We start from the raw sequence: 19,466 nt of genomic DNA, 5'->3' as shown, positions 1-19,466 counted from the left end.
CGTAACTTTACCTCTTTAGACAGTCTTTTTAACACCGAGTAAAAGTTAAACTATGAGTTAAAATAATATTTTAATTCATTTAAAAGGACTTTATTACAACTTCATATTTATGTACTTCGTTGGCCTGGGGCTGTCTCCTCATCTGTCTCCATGGCTTCTACATGCCACTACCACACAGTCTTGCCCATGATTTTGCAGGAGCCTTCGAAGTGTCTTTAACTCTTTCCAGGTCCTGCCCAGATGTCCACTGTGCCCATGCGTCTCTCTGTCCAATGCTGCCCCTTCCTCAGCAGCATGCCCCTCGTCCCTTCCTCTTCTTGATAAACTCCCATTCAGATTCTTAATTACAAGACCCCGCACTGGATAGTCTTTATTCTTTTAATGTTTTCTATTCTTACTTAAAATTCTGAATATGAGATCAACAGACACCTAGATCCTGAGATTCTCACACTTGCTGTGCATTCCATGTCTTTGGAGGGTGGTGAAGGAGCGTCTTGTTAAAAAGAGGCAGATTCCTGGGCCCCACTCCTGCCTCCAGTTCAGAAAGTCTCCGGCCAGGCTGGGAACTGCACCCCATGCGAGCATCTCCGGTGTTCTGATGAAACTGTAGCACATGCTTTGAGCAGAACTAGGAGGGGTGAAATGAATGAGCTTCAGGGATCTGTGAACCTCCAGAAATTTTTTTACAACATTTTGTTTCAATATGTGTATTTTTCTAAGGAGAAGTTTCATAACATTTAACAAGTTATTAAAGGAGTCTGTGATAGAAAAAAAATTTTTAAGTAATTAATTATAATGTTAAATATCATGAATATATATTTGTCCTTGTTAAATAAAATTTCTTCCCTATTTGAGAAATAAAACATGAACACAGAACTGTCAATCTGCTTTTTATTAAGAAATCAGTTTTGATTAATGGTAAACTAAGTAGTAGTCATTATAGAAAAATAAGTCATCACAGAAAAATGTAAATGAGAAGAAAAACACTAACCCACAACCCAGAATCAATCACTGTTAATGTTCTGTTATGTATTTTCTTTAAAGCACAATATTATTATTGAGAGTCTAATACATGCATTTTACTGCATAAGACATCCTTAGATATTAAAAAAAAAGACATTTTCAAATTGATTAAGGATAGGATACACACACACACACAAAGTAACCTGGATTGCACACTTTAAGTCCTGGGATACCAGAGATTTAACATAAAGCTTCTCCTATGAGCTGTCCTATCTAAACAGGAAACTGGAAGATACAGAATTGACTTTTTGATTTGTATTTGTATTTTGCACTGTATTGGGCAAGGAACAGCGCTCAATAAATGTTTATTTGTATAGCCTCTTACACTCCATAAATACTTATTTGCATAGACTTTTACATATTTAGCGAATCTCATGTCAGCCTCTATGAAACAGAAAGCGTGGACCTTATGCACAGTAGACCAGGAGTCTAAAATACCAGAAATGCTAACACAAAAGTGACTGCTGTAGGCGGCCAGTGTTAACAAGTGCATCAAGTTGCCCAGTCAGCGACTGTCCCAGCTAAACAACTTCCGTAGCTCAGGCCCTCAGGGTGACATCGCAGCTGAGAAGGGTTCACAACCAGAAAAGGAGGGACAGTGGAAAAGATCTGTGAAGAAACAGGCTGTGCAGTCAGCCGGGATGAGGAGACAAGGACGGGAAGGCCACCGAGGAGGGTTCCCACAGGAGTCTGTGTGCATGAAGGAGTAGAGAGTAGACCTAAGAGGTGCCAAAATCCATGTTGTTTTCTAAGGATGTCTGCAAATTCCCTGTGGGGGACTGCAAATCATACCACACCGTGACCATTTTACCTTCCCGTGGGATTTCTGCCCAGAAACAGACTCGGTCACAATGAACCCCGCTTTGGGACGCATTATAAAGCTCATCGGGAGGAGCCATGGAGCCGAGAGAAGAACCATTTTGTTCCCCAGAAAATGCTGGGGCCTACCCAAGGATCGAATGATTGTCTCAAAAACACACGTGTTAGCTGTAGAAACAGGCCTCTAGACCCACCACGAGCGCTTGGACTACTTAAGCCTGTCGCATCCCCACATGCTCTGAATTATGACGGCCCTGCCATAGAACCTTGAGGTTTTTCAAGGCGATCTTTTATAAAAATGAAAAAAAAAATTAGAGAGAAGGTAAGGGAGGGAGAAGGAGAAAAACATCGATGTGAGAGAGAAACACTGCCTGCAAGCACTCTGTCTGGAAACGGAGCCCACAACCCAGGAATGTGACCTTTCGGTTTGCGGGACCACACCAAACACAGCCACGCAGGCCAGGGCTCTTCAAGGCGGTTCTGAAGTAGGTTCATTGTTTCTTCAAAGATGTTACAGTCTCGTCTTCAAAATCGCACCTGGAAAAATGATAGCCCTAAAGTATTAATAGTTTTGTGTATCAAGATAAGTCTCAGAGCCCAGAACAGACACAGGCAACACCGCAGGCATTCTCAGCACTTTATATACAATATGTTTTTCTCAATAAAACAGCAATACAGTTGATACATTGCTATGCACACACTAATATGATAATGTCTCTTTAATGTTAGTGCTTTAAAACAATTTATTTTTATTGATCTAAAAGTAGGTCATTTGAAGTCGTGCCATAAAAGTTTAATGAAGTTGTCAAGTTTCTATTTATCAGGAGAATAACTATCACTAAGGAAGAGTCCTTACATTCTTCTTTTGGTGCCTGATTAAATGGAATATATCCTCAGAAACATTTTTGTATCAAGCAATAAATGTAAGCATTAAAATCAGTATTCAAACTCATTCATAAAATTCACTCTCCAGACTGTGGGAAAAGGTGTCTTTCAGTGCCATTCATTTTCCTGAAAAGTGGTGATAAAACGGAATGGCTGCTCCATACACTGGAAAGGTTGCTACTTAAGAGAATCCTCTATTAAATATATTGGAGAAGTTGCACCTAGGATAAACCTTAGTTTATATTTGTATAAATCCATATTATATCAAATTTGCTTAATATAAAGTAATCAAGGCATGGAATGGAAACCAGCTGTCTTCCAAGTCAGGTGAGACGGCTCAGTGAACAGTAAGTGGAAGATTAATAACATTCCTAGAAAGGCCCCGGTCCTGGTCAACAGGGGCTTCTGTGTTTTCATCTTTTCTTTTGCAATGAGGAACGACAGCAGAAATGCAGCAAGACTCTGAGAGGAATTCCTGAGCATCAGGCTCTTTTTTGCCACTTCAGTAATGAAATCCTTCTTGAAAATGAAAGACTCTTCTCTGGTTCTACCTTTTCACAGCCTTGCTACCCTTTCTAAAATCTAATTTTAACTGTTAGTATTTAATTTTAGTCACATGCATAATAGGCAAAAAAGAAAATGAAACATAACACTGGAGCTCAGAAGACTTGCAAATTGTTGAAGGTGCATGATGAAATAACACAATAACATGACACCTTCCCTTTCATTTTTATTATTATTTTTAATTCTCGTGTGTGTGTTGGGGGCGTGGCTCAACCCGCAGAGCACCCCCATCTGCCACAGATAACAATTCTACCAAGACATCTGCTTGGGGAGGAGAGGTGGCCAATATCTCAGAGGAGAAGGGCCAGGAGCCTGTTCCTCAATGGGCTTTTATTGGGTTCAATTTGCACAGGAATACAGGTAAAGGTCATCAATCATTGTCAGGCAGTAAGGATCAAACAATAGATAACATTCAAAGAACCCTGAGGGCTTATTCTGAGTCAGGGTCAGTTAGCTAAAGGGCCATAAAACTTTGGGAAACAAACTCATTTCATGTTTGGACCCTTATCAGAAAATTGAGGGCATTCTTAGCAAAGCAGGTTTCACAGGGTTTTATGTATTCTTTCTTAGGCCTGATCGCCCTGGGGAACCGCCCATTCGTGCCCAGGGCTGCACCCACCTCCATCATTGTCTCAGCTTAAGTCGGGCAGGCGAAGTAAGGCAGCCAAGAGACTAGGGGACTTCTGGCAGACAGAATGAGGACTCAGGCTATGTCAAAGCTGAGGGGCAAGGGTCCATCACCCCCTTTTTCTATAGCCCCTCAAGTCCTTCCCTGAGGGCCCCTTCACAACCATGCCTGTCTTAGGTTGTCCCTCCTTTGAGGAATCTTACCCATCATTAGCTAACCAGTCATCCACCCCGGGCCAAGCAGTGTGAAGTGAAAGGGGGTAGAGGTGGCACCCCTGCCAGGGAGATAAGCTTTTTCTCTTCAGTGGCTTGTGGTCCTAAGGTCTCTTTACTCAGCCTTAGCCATGGGGGTTTACAGCTTCTGAAACCAGGCAGGGCAGTTCCCAACACATGCAAGGATGTGTTTTTATTGATTTGAGAGGGAGAAGGAGAAGGAGAGGGAGAGAGAGAGAGAGAGAGAGAGAGAGAGAGAGAGAGAGAGAGAGAGAGAGAGAGAAACATCGATTGGTTGCCTCCTGTTCAAGCCCCAAAAGGGGATCAAAACTGCAACATTTTGGTGCACAGGACGATGCTCCAACCAACCGAGCCACCGGCCAGGGCCACATAAACCCAGAATGGAGTTCCCTCTGTTTGGTTTATGGTATCCTTTTTGATACCTAAGTACAGGAAACAAACACACAAACCCCAGAATGATGATTAAGTACTCAGAAGTATTTTAAATAAGCAACACCAATATACCTTAAAAGAAAATGTACATGTATCTTTTAATAGGCAAAGAACATTATAAGGTGTCTACCAGAATATGAGGCATAAAGTAATATGGAATGCAAGTTTTAAAGACAAAATATTCAGTGTATTGCAAAGGTACCAAATTACAAGTCACCTTCAAAATTTAACATCTAACATTTTCCCCTAAGCATTCAATGCTGACTGATAAGACTAAAAATTGAAAAATAGTTCTAAAATGTAAAAAAAGGCCAGGTTTAAATTTCAGCAAGCATGACAAAACAAAATTAGGTAGGCCACCCACAATTCCATGAGACCATTTTCTCAGATGATTTTTCAAAGTGAGATTCTTGATAATATAATTTGTATAGAAACATATGGTCTGTTAACTAGCCCCCACTGATGTTTCACTAGAGGGCTGGCCACAGTACCATTTTTGTACACTATAGCATAGCTATTCAAAATGAAACTGAATAGTACTGGGGTCCTTTTGAGGATACATATGCATCATTTCTTATTTTTTGGATGCTATATACTGTATATTGGAAAAATCCCCTAATACACATTAACATGAATATTATGCAATATGTAGTTTATAAACTGTTGTGACCCTTCAAGGCCTGGCAGGTTCACGGGATTCGTGCAGATGGAAAATATCCAGAGCCGTTGGGAGGTCTGGCATGCCTTTATTCACGGGTGGGTGAGCCAGGCACACTGCAAGCTGCGTGTCTATCTGCATGTCTCATGTCATGGCCCTTGCTCCCCAGAGTGTCACCCATTATGGCACCTGTCCCCTTGCATGTGTCTCTCATCATTGCCCCCAGCAGGGAGTCCCTAACTGTTTAAGAGCTAGAGGGGAACAAAGGCGGAAAACTGCCAGAACATTACATAACATAACAATTTTGCGCATTCGAGCCCACTTCATGTTATGGGAACAGTTTATCAGACCCAGTGTCAAGGCTATGAGAACACTGGTTATCAGGCCCCTCCAGGCTATGGGAACACTGCCTCCCTTAGCTACCCAGACACCTGGGTGAGGAAGCCAGACTGCCTCCACTTACCCTAGATAAACCTATTGTTATTAATATTCATATTAAATTTTACATTTGTGAGTTCTTTTTTCCCTCATAACTGTGAAGTGACGATTTAGATTCTTGCTAGTAAAAAGAACTAAGAACATTGATACTTCCAGTTTACTAGATTACATTGGTTTCTCAGAAGCATAATATATATGAAAACTACAATATTTATGCACTAAATGTCAATATTTATGTACTCTGGTGTCTCAGCTATAGTGCGAAATGCTATTTTCTTGGAAAGATGATGAAGGGTTTAGGCAAAAAACGTGTACCTAACACATAGACACAGACAACAGTGTGGTGACAGCCAGAGGGAAAGGGGGGGCTAGGTGAAGGTGGGTATAGGCGGTGAAAACGGGCGGAAAGGGACTTGGCTTGGGGCAATGGGCACATGCTGCCGTGTGCAGATGACGTTTTACCGAGTTGTGTACTTGAAACCTGTATGGTTTTGCTGCAGACAGAGACTGGGTCCAGGCTCTCAGTGGTCGGGAACAAAGAACTGAACACACAGAGATAAGCAAAGCAAGCAAAAGTTTCTGGCATCATAATCGACAAATCCTCTGTGAAACAGGAGAAAGCCTAAAACCAGGGACACCCTCCAGAGCCAATACTGACCATCAAAATATCCAGGGAAATAAGTGCAAAACCTGACAATCAGAACCCATTAATTAGAGATAGACCAAATCCTGAAATGGCCCCATATCTTCCTGTAGCTGAAGTGGTCAGGCAAAAAGAGAAAGCGCATCATTACACTATGTTAGGGAACATCTCAAAAGTCCCAAGTGAATTCTTTCTTTCTTTTTCTATCTTTTCATGAACAAATTATCAAAATTTTATTTTATTTTTAAATTTTTAAAATTATTGTTGAAGTATAGATGTCTCCATTTTCCCCCCATCACTCCCCCCACCCCAGCCATCCCCACTTCCCACCCTTGATCCTACCCCACTTTGGTTTTGTCCATGTGTCCTTTATAGATGTTCCTGAAAACCCTTCCCCACTTTTTTCCCCATTATCCCCTCCCACCTACCCTCTGGTTACTGTCAGTTTGTTCTCAATTTCTACCCTTGCGACAGCATGGATGGAACCACAGAGCATTATGCTAAGGGAAATAAGCCAGGCAGTGAAAGACAAATACCATATGATCTCACCTATAAGTGGAACCTAACCAACAAAACAAACAAGCAAGCAAAATATAACCAGAGCCAAGTGAATTCTTTCTTTGCTCCTAAACTAACCCCTTCCTTATTCCCAGGCCTTGGCCTAATCATCAGGAGAAAAGAGAAAAAGAAAAAAAAGGGATAGGGACTCTAATCATATGAATTCCAAAGTCAAAATCACCCCAACTCCCAAAGTCCTCATGTCTTATAGCAGGGGTGTCAAACTCACTGTCACCAGGGCCCACATCAGCCTCACAGTTGCCTTCAAAGGGCCGAATGTAATTTTAGGACTGTATAAATGTAGCTACTCCTTAACTAGGGGCAAGGAGCTCTACATTCGGCCCATTGAAGGCAACCAGGGGGCTGATGTGGCCCCCGGTGAAAATGAGTTTGATACCCCGTCTTATAGGAACCAAAGGGGTAGTAGCTTCTGCCTTGGTTCTCTCAGCTTCATTATCCCCAAATAAGGGAGCAAGTGGCTCTCTTCTATTAAATAGTTACAGGATTTATAGGGTTTTTACTTAAGTTTCTATACATGCAATTTCCCACAATCCTCCTCGATTGCCCACTTGGGGAGGAATCCACAATGCTAATTACCATCAGGTGTCACAAGGACATTCTCAGAAATCACGATGCTGACTGATGACAGCTGCAGTGCCTTAGGATTTCCTATTCTATGTGCTGCTTCAGTTTTTTGAACCAATGTCACCCCAATAAATTCAATTCACATTTTAAAAAATATTATGCTCTGTTTAGTAATAAGGAATTTTTCTGAGATATAAAAACATCATAGTTATCATAACTCTTCCCTAGAATTTTGGTGATCAATTTTTAAAATTGATTTTAGAGAGAGGGGAAGGGAGAAAGAGGAAGATCAATTTGTTGTTCTAACTATTTATGCATTCACTGGCTGATTCTTAGCTGTATCTTGACCCTGGATCATACCCACAACCTGGGCACATGGGAACAATGCTCTAACCAACTGAGCTAACTGGCCAGGGCTGGAAGTCAATTTTTATATACTAAATATATAGAGTAAATATCATAAACGGCAACCAAACCAATGGTTAGTTCTAAAGAGAGGCCTCTGCACATTCATCTGCTATTGGTAGTGGGCTAACTGTCAATATCAGGTTGACCTCTTTGCACTCCACATGTTTTAATTTGCTTTGGCTGCTTCCTAAAAGGACCACCCCTCTATTGCTCCCCCACCCCCATTACAAAAAGTAAGAGATCAATGTCTTCAATATGTTCATTTTATGCATCCAAATAAAAGTAGGTTAAAGATATGTCCCATAGATTAGAGCTACTTATACTATACCTCTTTACTTCTTAGAGTCATAAGTTTTAGCAGTAAGCTAGCTATGCAGATCAAAATGTAAACCTTCAGATTTTTAAACTTTTCATGGTGGGACTTAAAGAGCTACAATTTATACTCTTGTGACAAATTTTTATTATCCACATCCTTTATGTGCCTGAAACATCTTTCTCACTAGACAGTATCTCCCACCCCATTCAAAGAAATGCAGACTAGTTCAAATTTAACCTGAACATAATATAATTTGGAATCTATCATTAAAAGCTATATTATGCATTTCGAAGAAAAATTACTTATAAATATATGGTTTGGGGGCTTACTGGTGTGTCTGTTTATTAGTATATTTTAAAAGTTACCTTTTTTCTCCTGCAAATTCTAGTCTCTGTTCAACTTCATTCAGTCCCACAGTTTTTTTCTTTTTCCAAGAATCCAGAAGTCTTTACAGAGATATCTTGTTTCCTTTTAAATAAATATCAAGACTAGGAGAATGGCAGTGAAGCTAAGTGACCCTAAATTCTATGCCCCCAACAGGCATTAAACATGCATAAACTTTTCCAGAGGTGCTAAAATTCACTAGGAGAAAAAAGTTCAATGAAGGTTTAGCTTTTTATTACTGTTTAAAAATAAGCAAATTTTAACATTCACAACACAGTACCTAAGTTCTTTATTGCTTCAGCAATTACTAATACGTTTACAATCCCTTATCTGAGACTTTTTGGCCCAATAAATTTCAGAATTCAGAACTTTTAATGCAAAGGCGTGTCTGTTGAATATTTTGCAACACCTCCAGCAACTGCATTGTAATCAAACATTAGTACTTCTGCAGAAAATTTATGAATATTCACACCAAGTGAATATCCAGTTATACATAGCTTCAGTTCCATTCAGGTCAGATTTCACCAAAGGGAGTGAGGAAAGATAGATAAAGAATTGGGACCTGTAAAGACATGTTAATCTGAAATACGGTTCTTTATATTCGATCTCTAGTTAAAGCCATTGTAAACTGTTGGGTTCTTGGGGTGTTTTTTTTTAACAAAAAATAAAGTGTATTTGAAATGAAACAGTCAATTTTATTTCAGGAGGTAAATGTAGAATAGGTTAACCTGTGAACAACAAAGTTAATTATATTATGTTTTCCCTTCTAGAATTTGCCTAGCTCCACTCTGCTTGAAAACTCCATTTTTTGGCGCGACAGTTAAGACATCAGATCAACCCCAAACTTGCAGTGTGAGCATCTCTGGGGGCTTAAAGGACCTCAGGCATCATGAAGACCGGCAGAAGGGTAGGGAGGCCCGGGATGACGCAGAAACCTGCAGCAAGTCTACGCTGGGCAAACTTCAGCCTTAGTGGATGAAGGTTAAGCAAGGTTCAGATGGTACCAGTGTAGTTGTTCCCTTACTAGGACACAGGCTGAACAATAAGAGCCTTTATAAGGCGCTGGTGTAACTTCTTAATTGGGGTTTCCATAAAGGTCGAACTAGGGAGGGAGGCGAAGCAGCTGGTAAACCAGAGCTGGGGCTAGTAGAGGAAGGGAAACAGGTCGCCAATTCTTGAACAAGTTGGGCATAAAGGTCTGAACCTTCGTTTCCCGCGCCCACCCTAAAGGGTTAGGTACCTGTGTAGGCGGAGCGTGGCCGGCCGGAGACCCAGCCGAGGCCCCAGCCTGGGCGCAGGGCTCGGCCTGCAGCAAGTAGTTTTCTTTGGCGAGGCAGGGCTTGGACGGTTCAACCCGTAACCTTCGAGCCGTTCCCAGGCCCGCACACCAGGGCCCAGCCCCGAGCCCAGGATGCCCGCAAGAGGTGGGGCGGGGGTCCCAACAGAGCGCAGGCTCGGCCCGCCCCTTGGCTTCGAGTATGGGGCGGGACCTTCGCGGCTTCCACCCAATCCCCGCTCCCCGGTGGCCGTTGGGCTGGACCATCGCGGTTTTCCGTCCAATTTCTCGCTTTCCCGAGGACTTAAGGGAGCTGGGAGGCGCGGCTGTCGGCTGCGGTGGAGAGGGCGAAGCGCGCGGGGTGAGGACCAACTGGACCCTGGAGACAGCGCTCCCTCCTTCTTCTAACTCGTCGGGGGTGGGGGAAAGTTAACCAGTGTAGAACAGAGTTAAATAATGCAGGACGGCGGAGCAGCCAGGCCTCCGCGAGGGAGCCGGGTCAGCAGGCGTTTTGCCTGCCGAGGTCGGAGAGGTACCCCCGACGTCGGGTCGCTCGGCTGGTCCGTTGTGATGCTTGGTTAGATTTCTCTCCCTTGGCCGCCTTTTGAGTGCAGAGCTGACTTCGGGTTGGTGGGAGGAGTCTCCGAGCTCTCGTCGCCCTCTGCGCCCCCTGTCTTCGGAGCCCGGCCTTGAACTCTGTCGCCCCGCGACAGGGCGACGGTACCGGATAGCGACCGGGGCACCGGGAGGTTCATTGTATCTCGTGGACCTGTCTAATGGAAATGAAAGGGAATGCGATTGTTTGAAACCTAGTGTAATTTTCATCCAGTTTTCTAGCTGATGGACTTTATGCGTGTGTTTGCTGTGCTTTCCCAAAAGTTTGTCTTGGGGCCTCCCAACCTCTAGACTGTCTGGCTTCCACCTTCTTTCACCAGTTTTTGTTAATATCCACTCCCCCACCCCGCGCTTGTTTCTTCCTTCCCATAGTCAGCAGCCTAGTTCAGACCCGTGTGATTTCGAAACAGGCTCCTGGCACTCCTAAACAATTCACCTGGTATACCGGTATGTTGGCAATCGATTTTCTTTTTACCTTACTGTTCTAAGTCTCTTTCCCACTTTGAGTTTACAATTCATTGCTGCCAGGAAGCCCATTATAATTAAATCCAGTGTTATCATTTTCTTAATGCGCATTTATGTTTTTTGGGAATTACTTGATCTTTATGGGCGAGAGTTCAAAACAAATAATCCTTAAAAGAATCTGATAATTCATATTTTCATGTGTACCTCTGGGTTAGTTAAGACTGCAGTGTGTATGGAATTGGAGTCTGTTAAATGTCAGGGAGGTATACAGAGAATAGCTTATCTTTTCTATATGTGTGTATTTGTTGCCTGTTGCTGCCATAACAATTTATCACAAATAATGAAAAAAACCACACATTTATTATCTCACAGCTTCTATAGATCAGAAATCCAGGTAGGTTTAGCTGCATAGTCTGCTTAGGATCTCACAGAGCTAAAATAAAGGTTCCTGTATGTGGGTCTGGGCTCTTTTCTGGAGGCTCTGGGGGAGATTCCATGTCCAGGAGGCTCATTGAGGTTGTTGGCAGAATTCATTTCTGTGCCGTTGTAGAAGGGAGGACCCGCTTTCCTTACTGGCTGTCAGGTGGGGCCTCTGTTAGCTCCACAAGACCACCTGAGTCTCCAAAGCCAGACAACACCTTTTGTGGTTTTAATCTCTTGACTCTTCTGTCTCCAGCTGGAGAACGCTTTCTGCTCCTAGGGGCTCAAGTGATTATGTTAGACTCATCTGTATAGTCTCCCTATTTTAAGATCAGTTGTGCTGTGTGAAATAACACGATCACAAGCATGGAAGTGAAAAATCTCATATTCACAGGTTCTGGGAGTTAGGGAGCGGGTAGGGAATCATGGGAGCCATCCATAGAAATTCTGCTTAGGTAGCATAATATGGTCATCTTAACTAGATGGATTTATTTTTATAATGTGCTTGGGCAGGCATTTAGAAAAATCTTAACAACTCTGATCATATGATTATGCTTTCTAGTTAAGGAAATGCAGTTAAAGTTAGTTGCCTAGGGGCACATGTCTAGAAAGTGGTAAAGTTGGTATTTGAACCCAGATCTACATTTCCATTAGATCTAAAACCATGTTTATGGATGGTCAAAGTGAAGTGCAGCCAAAGCCATTAGACACGAAGAGGCCGAGGAAGTGTGAGATCTTTGTTGTAGCTCATTTTGGGATTGTCTCTTTATATTAGTGGTATAGGCTAATCAGCTCTTCTATCTTAACAAAGGAAGCCCAAAATATAGTGGTATTGATAAGATAAAAGTTTCTTTTTTTCATATATCTAGAGGGAGGAGTCCAGGGCTAGTAGGAACATTCTGACAACTGCAATACAAGCATCCTTCATTTTATTGCACTTCACAAATTTGGCTTTTACAAGGTGAAGGCAAGACCCTCCACCAGCAAAACAGTTACAACTCACTTTATTGTAGTGGTCAGGAACCAAGCTCCCAGTATCTCAGAGTTATGCTTGTACATGGCTTCCATGAATGGGCCCAAGGTGCCGTTCCAGTTGGGACTACCTGATAGGCAGTGAGAAGGAGAGAAAGCACAGGGAGAACCCAGGTAGTCCTTTACAAGGGATGGCCTGTAGGTGATACATGCATCACGAAGCCATTCTTAGCTGCAAGGGAGAGTCAGCTGTGTATACAGCTGTGTAGCAGTATGCCCAGCTAGAACTTGAGATTCTGTTAACAAAGAAGGGGAAATTATATTGGCTTGAAGAGTTTCTGCCACACCCTTGATTTTGATAATGTTTTATTTTGTAACCTATGATTGGAACATTTTGTTTGTCTTTGCTATTAATTTTAATTAATAGAAAATGATGGAAGGCTTCAATGCCATCCTGAGCGAAGAAGTGGGAGGTTGTGGTTTGGGACTACAAAGGACAGGGATGCAATTCCCATGGAGAGTGAGAAGCAAATGTTTGGTAGAGAAATGTTTGCTGGGTCCTCGTTACATACCTTTCACAATGGGACACTGAGCGGACTTAGACCAGAGGCCTTGCCAGCTTCCTCCCTCTGAATCACACTTAGTGCATCCTTAACCGTAGTTACCAATGGCCCCCTTCCTGGAGCAGGGTTTCTGTCTAAATTCTTTTAGACTGTTTGAAGGCAGGTCTAAGTTTCTCCTAAGTCTTCTTTCTTAAAAATAATGAGCTTAAAATAATCAATCTCCCAAAAAAGGCATATTTTGGGGTGGCAAACTCTGCTTCCCATCAGTCTACACCTTTTTGAAGTTGGTTCTCTGACAAGTTCATGAAAATATTTATTAAGGACTAGGACCAAGTCCTGAATATACTGTGGTCCCTAAATATTGATTTTGTGAATTGGACCTACTGTATATAAGAATATTTATGAGGTTGAACTTCTGAGGTCTGTTTTTTCTTTAGTTTTTATATCGTGCTTACATCATGGAAAATCAATTGGCTAAGTCAACTGAAGAACGAACATTTCAGTACCAGGATTCTCTTCCATCACTTCCTGTTCCTTCACTCAAAGAATCATTAAAAAAATACCTCGAATCAGGTATGTTTGTAATCTTTTCGTATAACTACTGTGAGCGACTTAGAGCACTATGACATTATTAGAGGTTAATGAGGGTCTAATTGCTTTTTCTTTTAGGCTCATGATAATTAAATGTCCTTAAATGTCCAAAATTTTCTCCTAATTTTTCCATATAATTTTAAAAAGCCAGATATTATTGTTAGGCTAACAATAAAAATTAGTAGTCCTCTGCCTCACCCCCCACCCCCTGCAAATTCTACTCTCAAGCGAGCACTTTCAAATAATCTATCTGTTTCTTATGTTATCTCCAGGCTTAAACTACTTAAACGGATTATGTTATTATTTCTTGGATTTTTCAGTTGTTTATATTTTGAATTGGCTCCTAAAAATATGTGGATTTAGCTCTCTTACACTCCCTAACGTCCCCCTGCCGAGACATATCCGATCCCACACATGCACGTTTTTCCTCTCATTCTCTCAGTGTAGTTATACAGACCACCATTTGGGAATTAATTAGCATTTACCTGATTTAACATAGGGTTCCACCTGATATAAATCAGTCTTTACTGAATTAATTTACCTGATCATTTAGGATTTATGGTTTTGCAGTTACTGACAAGAGAACCAGTTGGTACACTTTGATTACTTCTTGCTGCATTTTCCCCCCTCATTTTTCATTTGCTTAGTTTGCTTTGTAGTCACAACTAATTCATTCTCAGGCACTTGATTACACTGAGGATCCCTGACTATATTCAAATACATAAGATGTTCTCTCAGTTTCATTTCTCCTTGGAGGCATCCTTCCCGCACCCTCTACCCTCCAGGCCCAGTGAGCGTGTCCTGAGCTGGCTGGGCAGCTGTTTTCCTGGGCCTTGCCTTTGGTCATCATCCTGGCAGTTCGCTTCACCTCTCCAATGTTGGATTCCATGGTTCCCGGATGCTGTCTTCCTCTTTTTTCTCTTTGTCTTCCCATATTTTAGTGCGTCTTCAGTAGCCACTTGAGAAAGGCTATCTGGGAGGAAAATAATGAAGGACCTAAAAAACATTTATTCTACCGTTTGGCTGACTCTAGAATTCTGGGTTGAAAATTATATTTTTAAAGGGTTTTGAAGGCAATGTTTGTTCCTCTTAAGAAGTCTGATGCTGTTGTGATGTTCAATCCTTTTTAAGTTTTTTACTCTCTGGGTGTGTTTGGCGCCCCCCTTTTTTTATTCCTACCACTCTGAATTTCTCAATGATGTGTCTTTAGTTTTTTAAATTTATTTCTCTGAACACCCAGTGGGTTCTTTCAGTGTAAAAAGTCATGTTCTTTAGTTCTAGGAAATTTTTGAAATATTGTTTCTTTGATAGTTTTCTCCTCAGTTCTTTGCTCTCTTTCTGGAACTCCTGTTACTTGGATCTGGTCCTTCTGGGCTAAGCTTTTACTTGAAAAATGTTTTCCTTAAGTTATTGGTGTGTTAATGGCTGTTGAGTCAGCTTTTGCTCCTGGCGACTCTATAGAAGAGCGATGTCTCCAATGTCCTGTCCTCAACCACCCCACTCAGTTCCTACAGACCCATACCTATGGCTTCGCTTATGCGGCCAATGCACCTGGTGTTCCTCTTTTTCTGTTGTCTTCTGTTTTACCCAGTTTTATTGTCTTTGCCAAAGAATCCTGCCTTTTCATGATATGCCCAAAGTAGGACAGCTTCAGTGTTGTCTTTTTGGCTCCAGTCACATTTTGGGCAAATGCTAGGACACACTTGTTCATCTTTCTGGCAGTCCAGGGTATCCATAGAGCTCTCCTCCAACATGTTTCAAATGAATCAGTTTTTTTCCTAAAAGCCTCTTCACTGTTCAACTTGTGCATCTGTATATAGTAATTGAAAATACATAGGTGTGGATGACCTAAGCTTTGGTCTCTAACAGCACATCTTTGCCTTGGTGATCTTTTCTAATTCTTCCCTTGCTGCCCTTTCGAGTCTCGGCTATCTCTTGATTTCTTAGCTGCAGTCTCCATTTGAATTGATGACTGGATCAAGGTTAACAAAACCTTAACAATGTTAGTATCTTCATTGTCTATGTTAAAGTTGTGTGTTTCTTCTGTAGTCATGATTTTTGTCTTGATGTTCAAATGCAGTCCTGCTTTGGCACTTTTATTCTTTCACTTTCGTCAGAAGTCATTTCAAATCATTGCAGCTTTCTGCCAGTACGATGGTGCCCTCTGAGTATCTTAGATGATTGACAGTTCTTTCACCAGTTTTCACTCCACCTTCCTTCGAGTCTCGTCCAGTTTTTCATATGCTATGTTTGGTGTACAGACTAAACAGCAGGGAAATAAACTGTGTTCTTATCTGACACCTTCGCCTATAGGAAACTGTTCAGTCTGTCCATATTCTGTCCTGAGAGTGGCTTGCTGTCCACAGGACAGGTTACACGTCAGGATGATCAAAAGCTGAGGCACGTCCATTCCTTTTAGAGCAACCCAGAGCTTTTCGTGATTGATGCAGTCAAAGGCTTTGCTGTACTCTGTGAAACATAGGCTTTCCTTCTTCTGCAATCCACTGGAGCACTCCAGCTTCCAACAAGTGCTTGCAGTTCGAGTGCCCCTCCATTTCTGAATCCAGCTTGAACATGCGGCATTTCCTAGAAGGCGGAAGCCTTTGTTGCACCGCCTGGAGCATCCCTTTAGGTGTGTGGAAGTTAGAGCGATGGTCCTGTAGTTATTGTACTCCTTGGCATCTCTTTTCTTGAAGATTGGGGTGTATCTTCATTATTAATGCCTTCCCCTCTTTGGTCTGTGTACCGTTTAATAGGACCAATCCTTTGTTAGTTCTGCTTTCTGACTGTCATGTGAGAGGCTTCTCTCAACTGTCTGGCAATTCGTAGGCGCTCTGTGTGCATGGGTGGGGCTTTGTGGTTAGTGAGCCTCATTAGAATGAGCCTTCTGGGGTAATAGGACAGAGATCTAGCAGTTCTATTAGGTCATACCCAAGTACCAGAACTCCTTTTTTCTTATACTTGCCACTTTAGTCAAAGAATAATCTTATTATTTGTTTAGAAGGCATAAGCTTGACTGCTGGTGTTTTGGGACCTTAGCAGGGGGCGGGGGCTGGAGGACTCATTGTTCTGGGTATATGCTTTCATTGTAATCCATTCCTCTTTTTTTCACTTTGAGCTAGAATCCAAGAATCCTGCCTGTTTGGTAGCTTTTCCTGAGAGTAAACTTCCACATTTCTACTGGCATTGCGAGGAAGTTGCCTGGCTTTCTGTACAGAGGCAAGTGTGGGTGGAGTGATTGCTGCTTCCAGAGACTTCCAAGCCATCCTCCTGTTTTCAGTCTCACTTTGCCCCCTGCTTTTGGAAGTTCCCGTGTCTTGAATTCTTGAACCTTTCTGGGATTGTACTGCAGGAATGGGCTTGCTTTTTGGTTTGCACCTAACTCTCTCACGACCTTCCACTCTCCAGGCTTTTGATACTTTCTCCATTCTACAGTTGCCGTTTACCCATGTGTTTTGTAAGTGGTAAAATGTTAGCTGAATCTGTCTGCTGTTCTCTCTCTCTTTTTTTTTTTGTCCTTATGGATTTATACCTTTTTAGTTACTGTCATTTTAGCGAGTTGCTAGAAGTAGTGGAGGTAAATCTATGTACAGTCAAACCCTGGTTCTCGAACGTCTCCCATCTCAAACGATTAAGTTCTTGGCCAAGTTGTTCAAGGAGAAATTGCCTCAGTTGTCAAACAAAGCTTTGGTTCTCAGTCCAGCAACCCTCTCATGCTGGTACCTATATGATCAGTTGTGCGTGTCTCAGGCGACAAAGGAGAGAATGCCCGAGTGTGAGTGTGATTCTGTTTTCTAACAAATGGCTTCTCCAATAGGCTTCTGGAACAAATTAAGTTCAACAACTGAGGTTCCACTGTATTTAGTTTTCTTAATTTAAGTGGAAGCCCTCTGTTTTTTAGTTTTTTAAAAATTCTTTATCTCTTTTCTTTTTTCTCATCTACTTTCATCTGGGAATTCTAGTATTTTTTAAAAAAACTTCACTGGTCAATCACTGTTTTTGATTATTCACTTGTATACTTTATGAATACAGATATTTAAATTGATTTTAAGATAAGATTTTAAAGAGGCAAACTACAACAAAAGGGAGATATTAGTGCCCTAAGATTTCTAAAATTTATTTTATAGCTTAATTTTCAGAGTACTTGGTTTCTTGGTTTTGATGGACTGAGAACCCTGTATCCTTTCATTTTTCTCTCCCTTCCTCCTTCCTTCCTTCCTTTCTTTCCTTCTTTCCTTTGTTTTCTTTCTTTCCTTTCCTCTCTTTTTGAAGGAAACCAAAACCAACACTGCTCTGGGCAGGCTTTACTAAATACTACATTTGCACACAGAATGCTCAAGGCTCTGCTTGAACATTGGTGGAAAGATGCTTATTCACTATTCGAGGCTAAACAGCGTTTACTTTCCTGCTGGACTAATAGCTACGCAATAGTCCTGTCTCTGTCATTTTAGCTATCATCATCCAGAGTGATTTTAAAATAATTTCTCTGAAAATGGTTATTAGATTACATAATTCCCAGTGTTATATTTTTACAGTATCTTGTGTTGTTACTTTTGAGCTATCTCCAGGTTATAAATTCTAATTTATTGGATTGCAGTGATAATTAATATATTCATAATTATTTTACATAACTGAGTCTCTGGATTTGTGTAAATCATAATAATTGAGGTGACTTTGTGGTACTTGATGTGCAAGTACTTTAATGCATATATGCATATTCTTTCTTTATAGTAAAGCCATTTGCAAATGAAGAAGAATATAAGAAAACTGAAGAACTTGTCCAAAAATTTCAAAATGGCATTGGAGAAAAATTGCACCAGAAATTGCTTGAAAGGGCAAAAGGAAAAAGAAATTGGGTATTTAAGTTATTCTACTTAAGATCAGAAAATTGGTGATGCTTAAAAAATAAAAATGTAAATAACTTTTTAAAAAAATTATTACTGTAAAAATTCTTGCAGTCAATATGGTCATTCAAAAGAATTAAGGAATCACTTAACTCTGTAGAGTTTTGAATGTTGTGAGTTAGAAAACTTGTTGAAATACAGATTTCCTGGGACAAATAATTCTGATTCAGTATCTCTGGAATGGGGCCCAGAAATCCTTATTTTAGCAACTATTCCATGTGGTTCTGATGCAAGTGATTTGTAGACCACGCTTGAGAGAAACATTTTGTTCCGGTATTAATTGCCTAAAAAATCTTGAAACACTAGGAAAATAGGTGGTGTCACATAGTAACACTAGTAACACTAGTAAAATAGATGTGTCGCATAGGTGGTGTACAAATGTTTAAACAATGCATGTGAAGAAAAGGGCCATCCCAAAAATGGAGAGGAGAACGGTTATGAGTATTGTGTGTTTCATATAGATTAATGACATGTTGCTAAAATAATTATAGAGGATATCAATTTCTACAAGTAGTCTTTTTTGGCTTCTTTAGCTTAACTACTCTATTTCTATAGTGTAACCCGAGAATTTAGTCTAGGAATAATGATTGTAATTATCTTAGCTTTAGAAATGAAAAAACAAGCTTCTCTTTTCATCAGCCATTGATGCCTATGATGGAATAATAAAATTTTATACTTTCAGATTCCTTTATTCTAAATCTTGAGCCTTGGGTGATTTTAATTAGATTAAGGTAAAGGTAAGAAGTTGTTCTACCAGTATCTTCTTTATTTATATCTTTTTCTGAATGATTATAATCAAAAACATCAATTCTTAAAAAATAACTCTTAAGTAATTGGATAAGATCTGCTTACTTATGCGTGAAATTGAAGCGCTTCTAGTGAAAGGAGGGCACACACATCACTGTGTGAAAAACCCAAGCTAGTTTTTAAAAACCGACTGGAAAGTTTTTCTATTTCTGATTTAGTATTTTAGTTTTTGCTTGAAAAAGGAAAATTGTAAACCTCTAAAGTGAAGAATTTATTGAGTATCTGTTGTACCCGAGGTGCTCTGAGAAAACACACCTCGGTACTGTCTCGGGTATTTGT

General features: G+C 40.9%; 1 protein-coding gene and 1 long non-coding RNA gene across 3 annotated transcripts in view; one reads left to right on the top strand and one right to left on the bottom strand.

Moving 5' to 3' along the window:
* Positions 1–637: 637 nt before the first annotated feature.
* On the bottom strand, positions 638–9,999 carry LOC128781250 (uncharacterized). The gene is made up of 3 exons (XR_008427190.1): positions 9,815–9,999; positions 8,556–8,658; positions 638–2,379 (listed from the first exon to the last, which is right to left on the bottom strand). It is a non-coding gene; the product is annotated as an uncharacterized lncRNA (long non-coding RNA).
* A 103-nt stretch (positions 10,000–10,102) lies between these two features.
* Positions 10,103–19,466, top strand: part of CROT (carnitine O-octanoyltransferase) — a 42,673-nt gene continuing 33,309 nt past the window's right edge. The window contains exons 1-4 of one of the 2 annotated variants that reach the window (XM_024559120.3): positions 10,131–10,211; positions 10,838–10,912; positions 13,323–13,458; positions 18,208–18,332. In XM_024559120.3, the coding sequence (XP_024414888.2) occupies positions 13,344–13,458; positions 18,208–18,332 (240 nt within the window). In that variant the 5' untranslated portion in view covers positions 10,131–10,211; positions 10,838–10,912; positions 13,323–13,343. Of the gene's footprint in view, positions 10,212–10,837; positions 10,913–13,322; positions 13,459–18,207; positions 18,333–19,466 lie in introns of both variants that reach the window. The other variant, XM_024559129.3, reaches the window with a different exon arrangement.

Source organism: Desmodus rotundus, chromosome 6, assembly GCF_022682495.2.
Source record: "Desmodus rotundus isolate HL8 chromosome 6, HLdesRot8A.1, whole genome shotgun sequence".
Classification (NCBI taxonomy): domain Eukaryota; kingdom Metazoa; phylum Chordata; class Mammalia; order Chiroptera; family Phyllostomidae; genus Desmodus; species Desmodus rotundus.
Note: the sequence above shows the minus strand (reverse complement) of the source record. Positions and strands in the feature narration are given on the sequence as shown.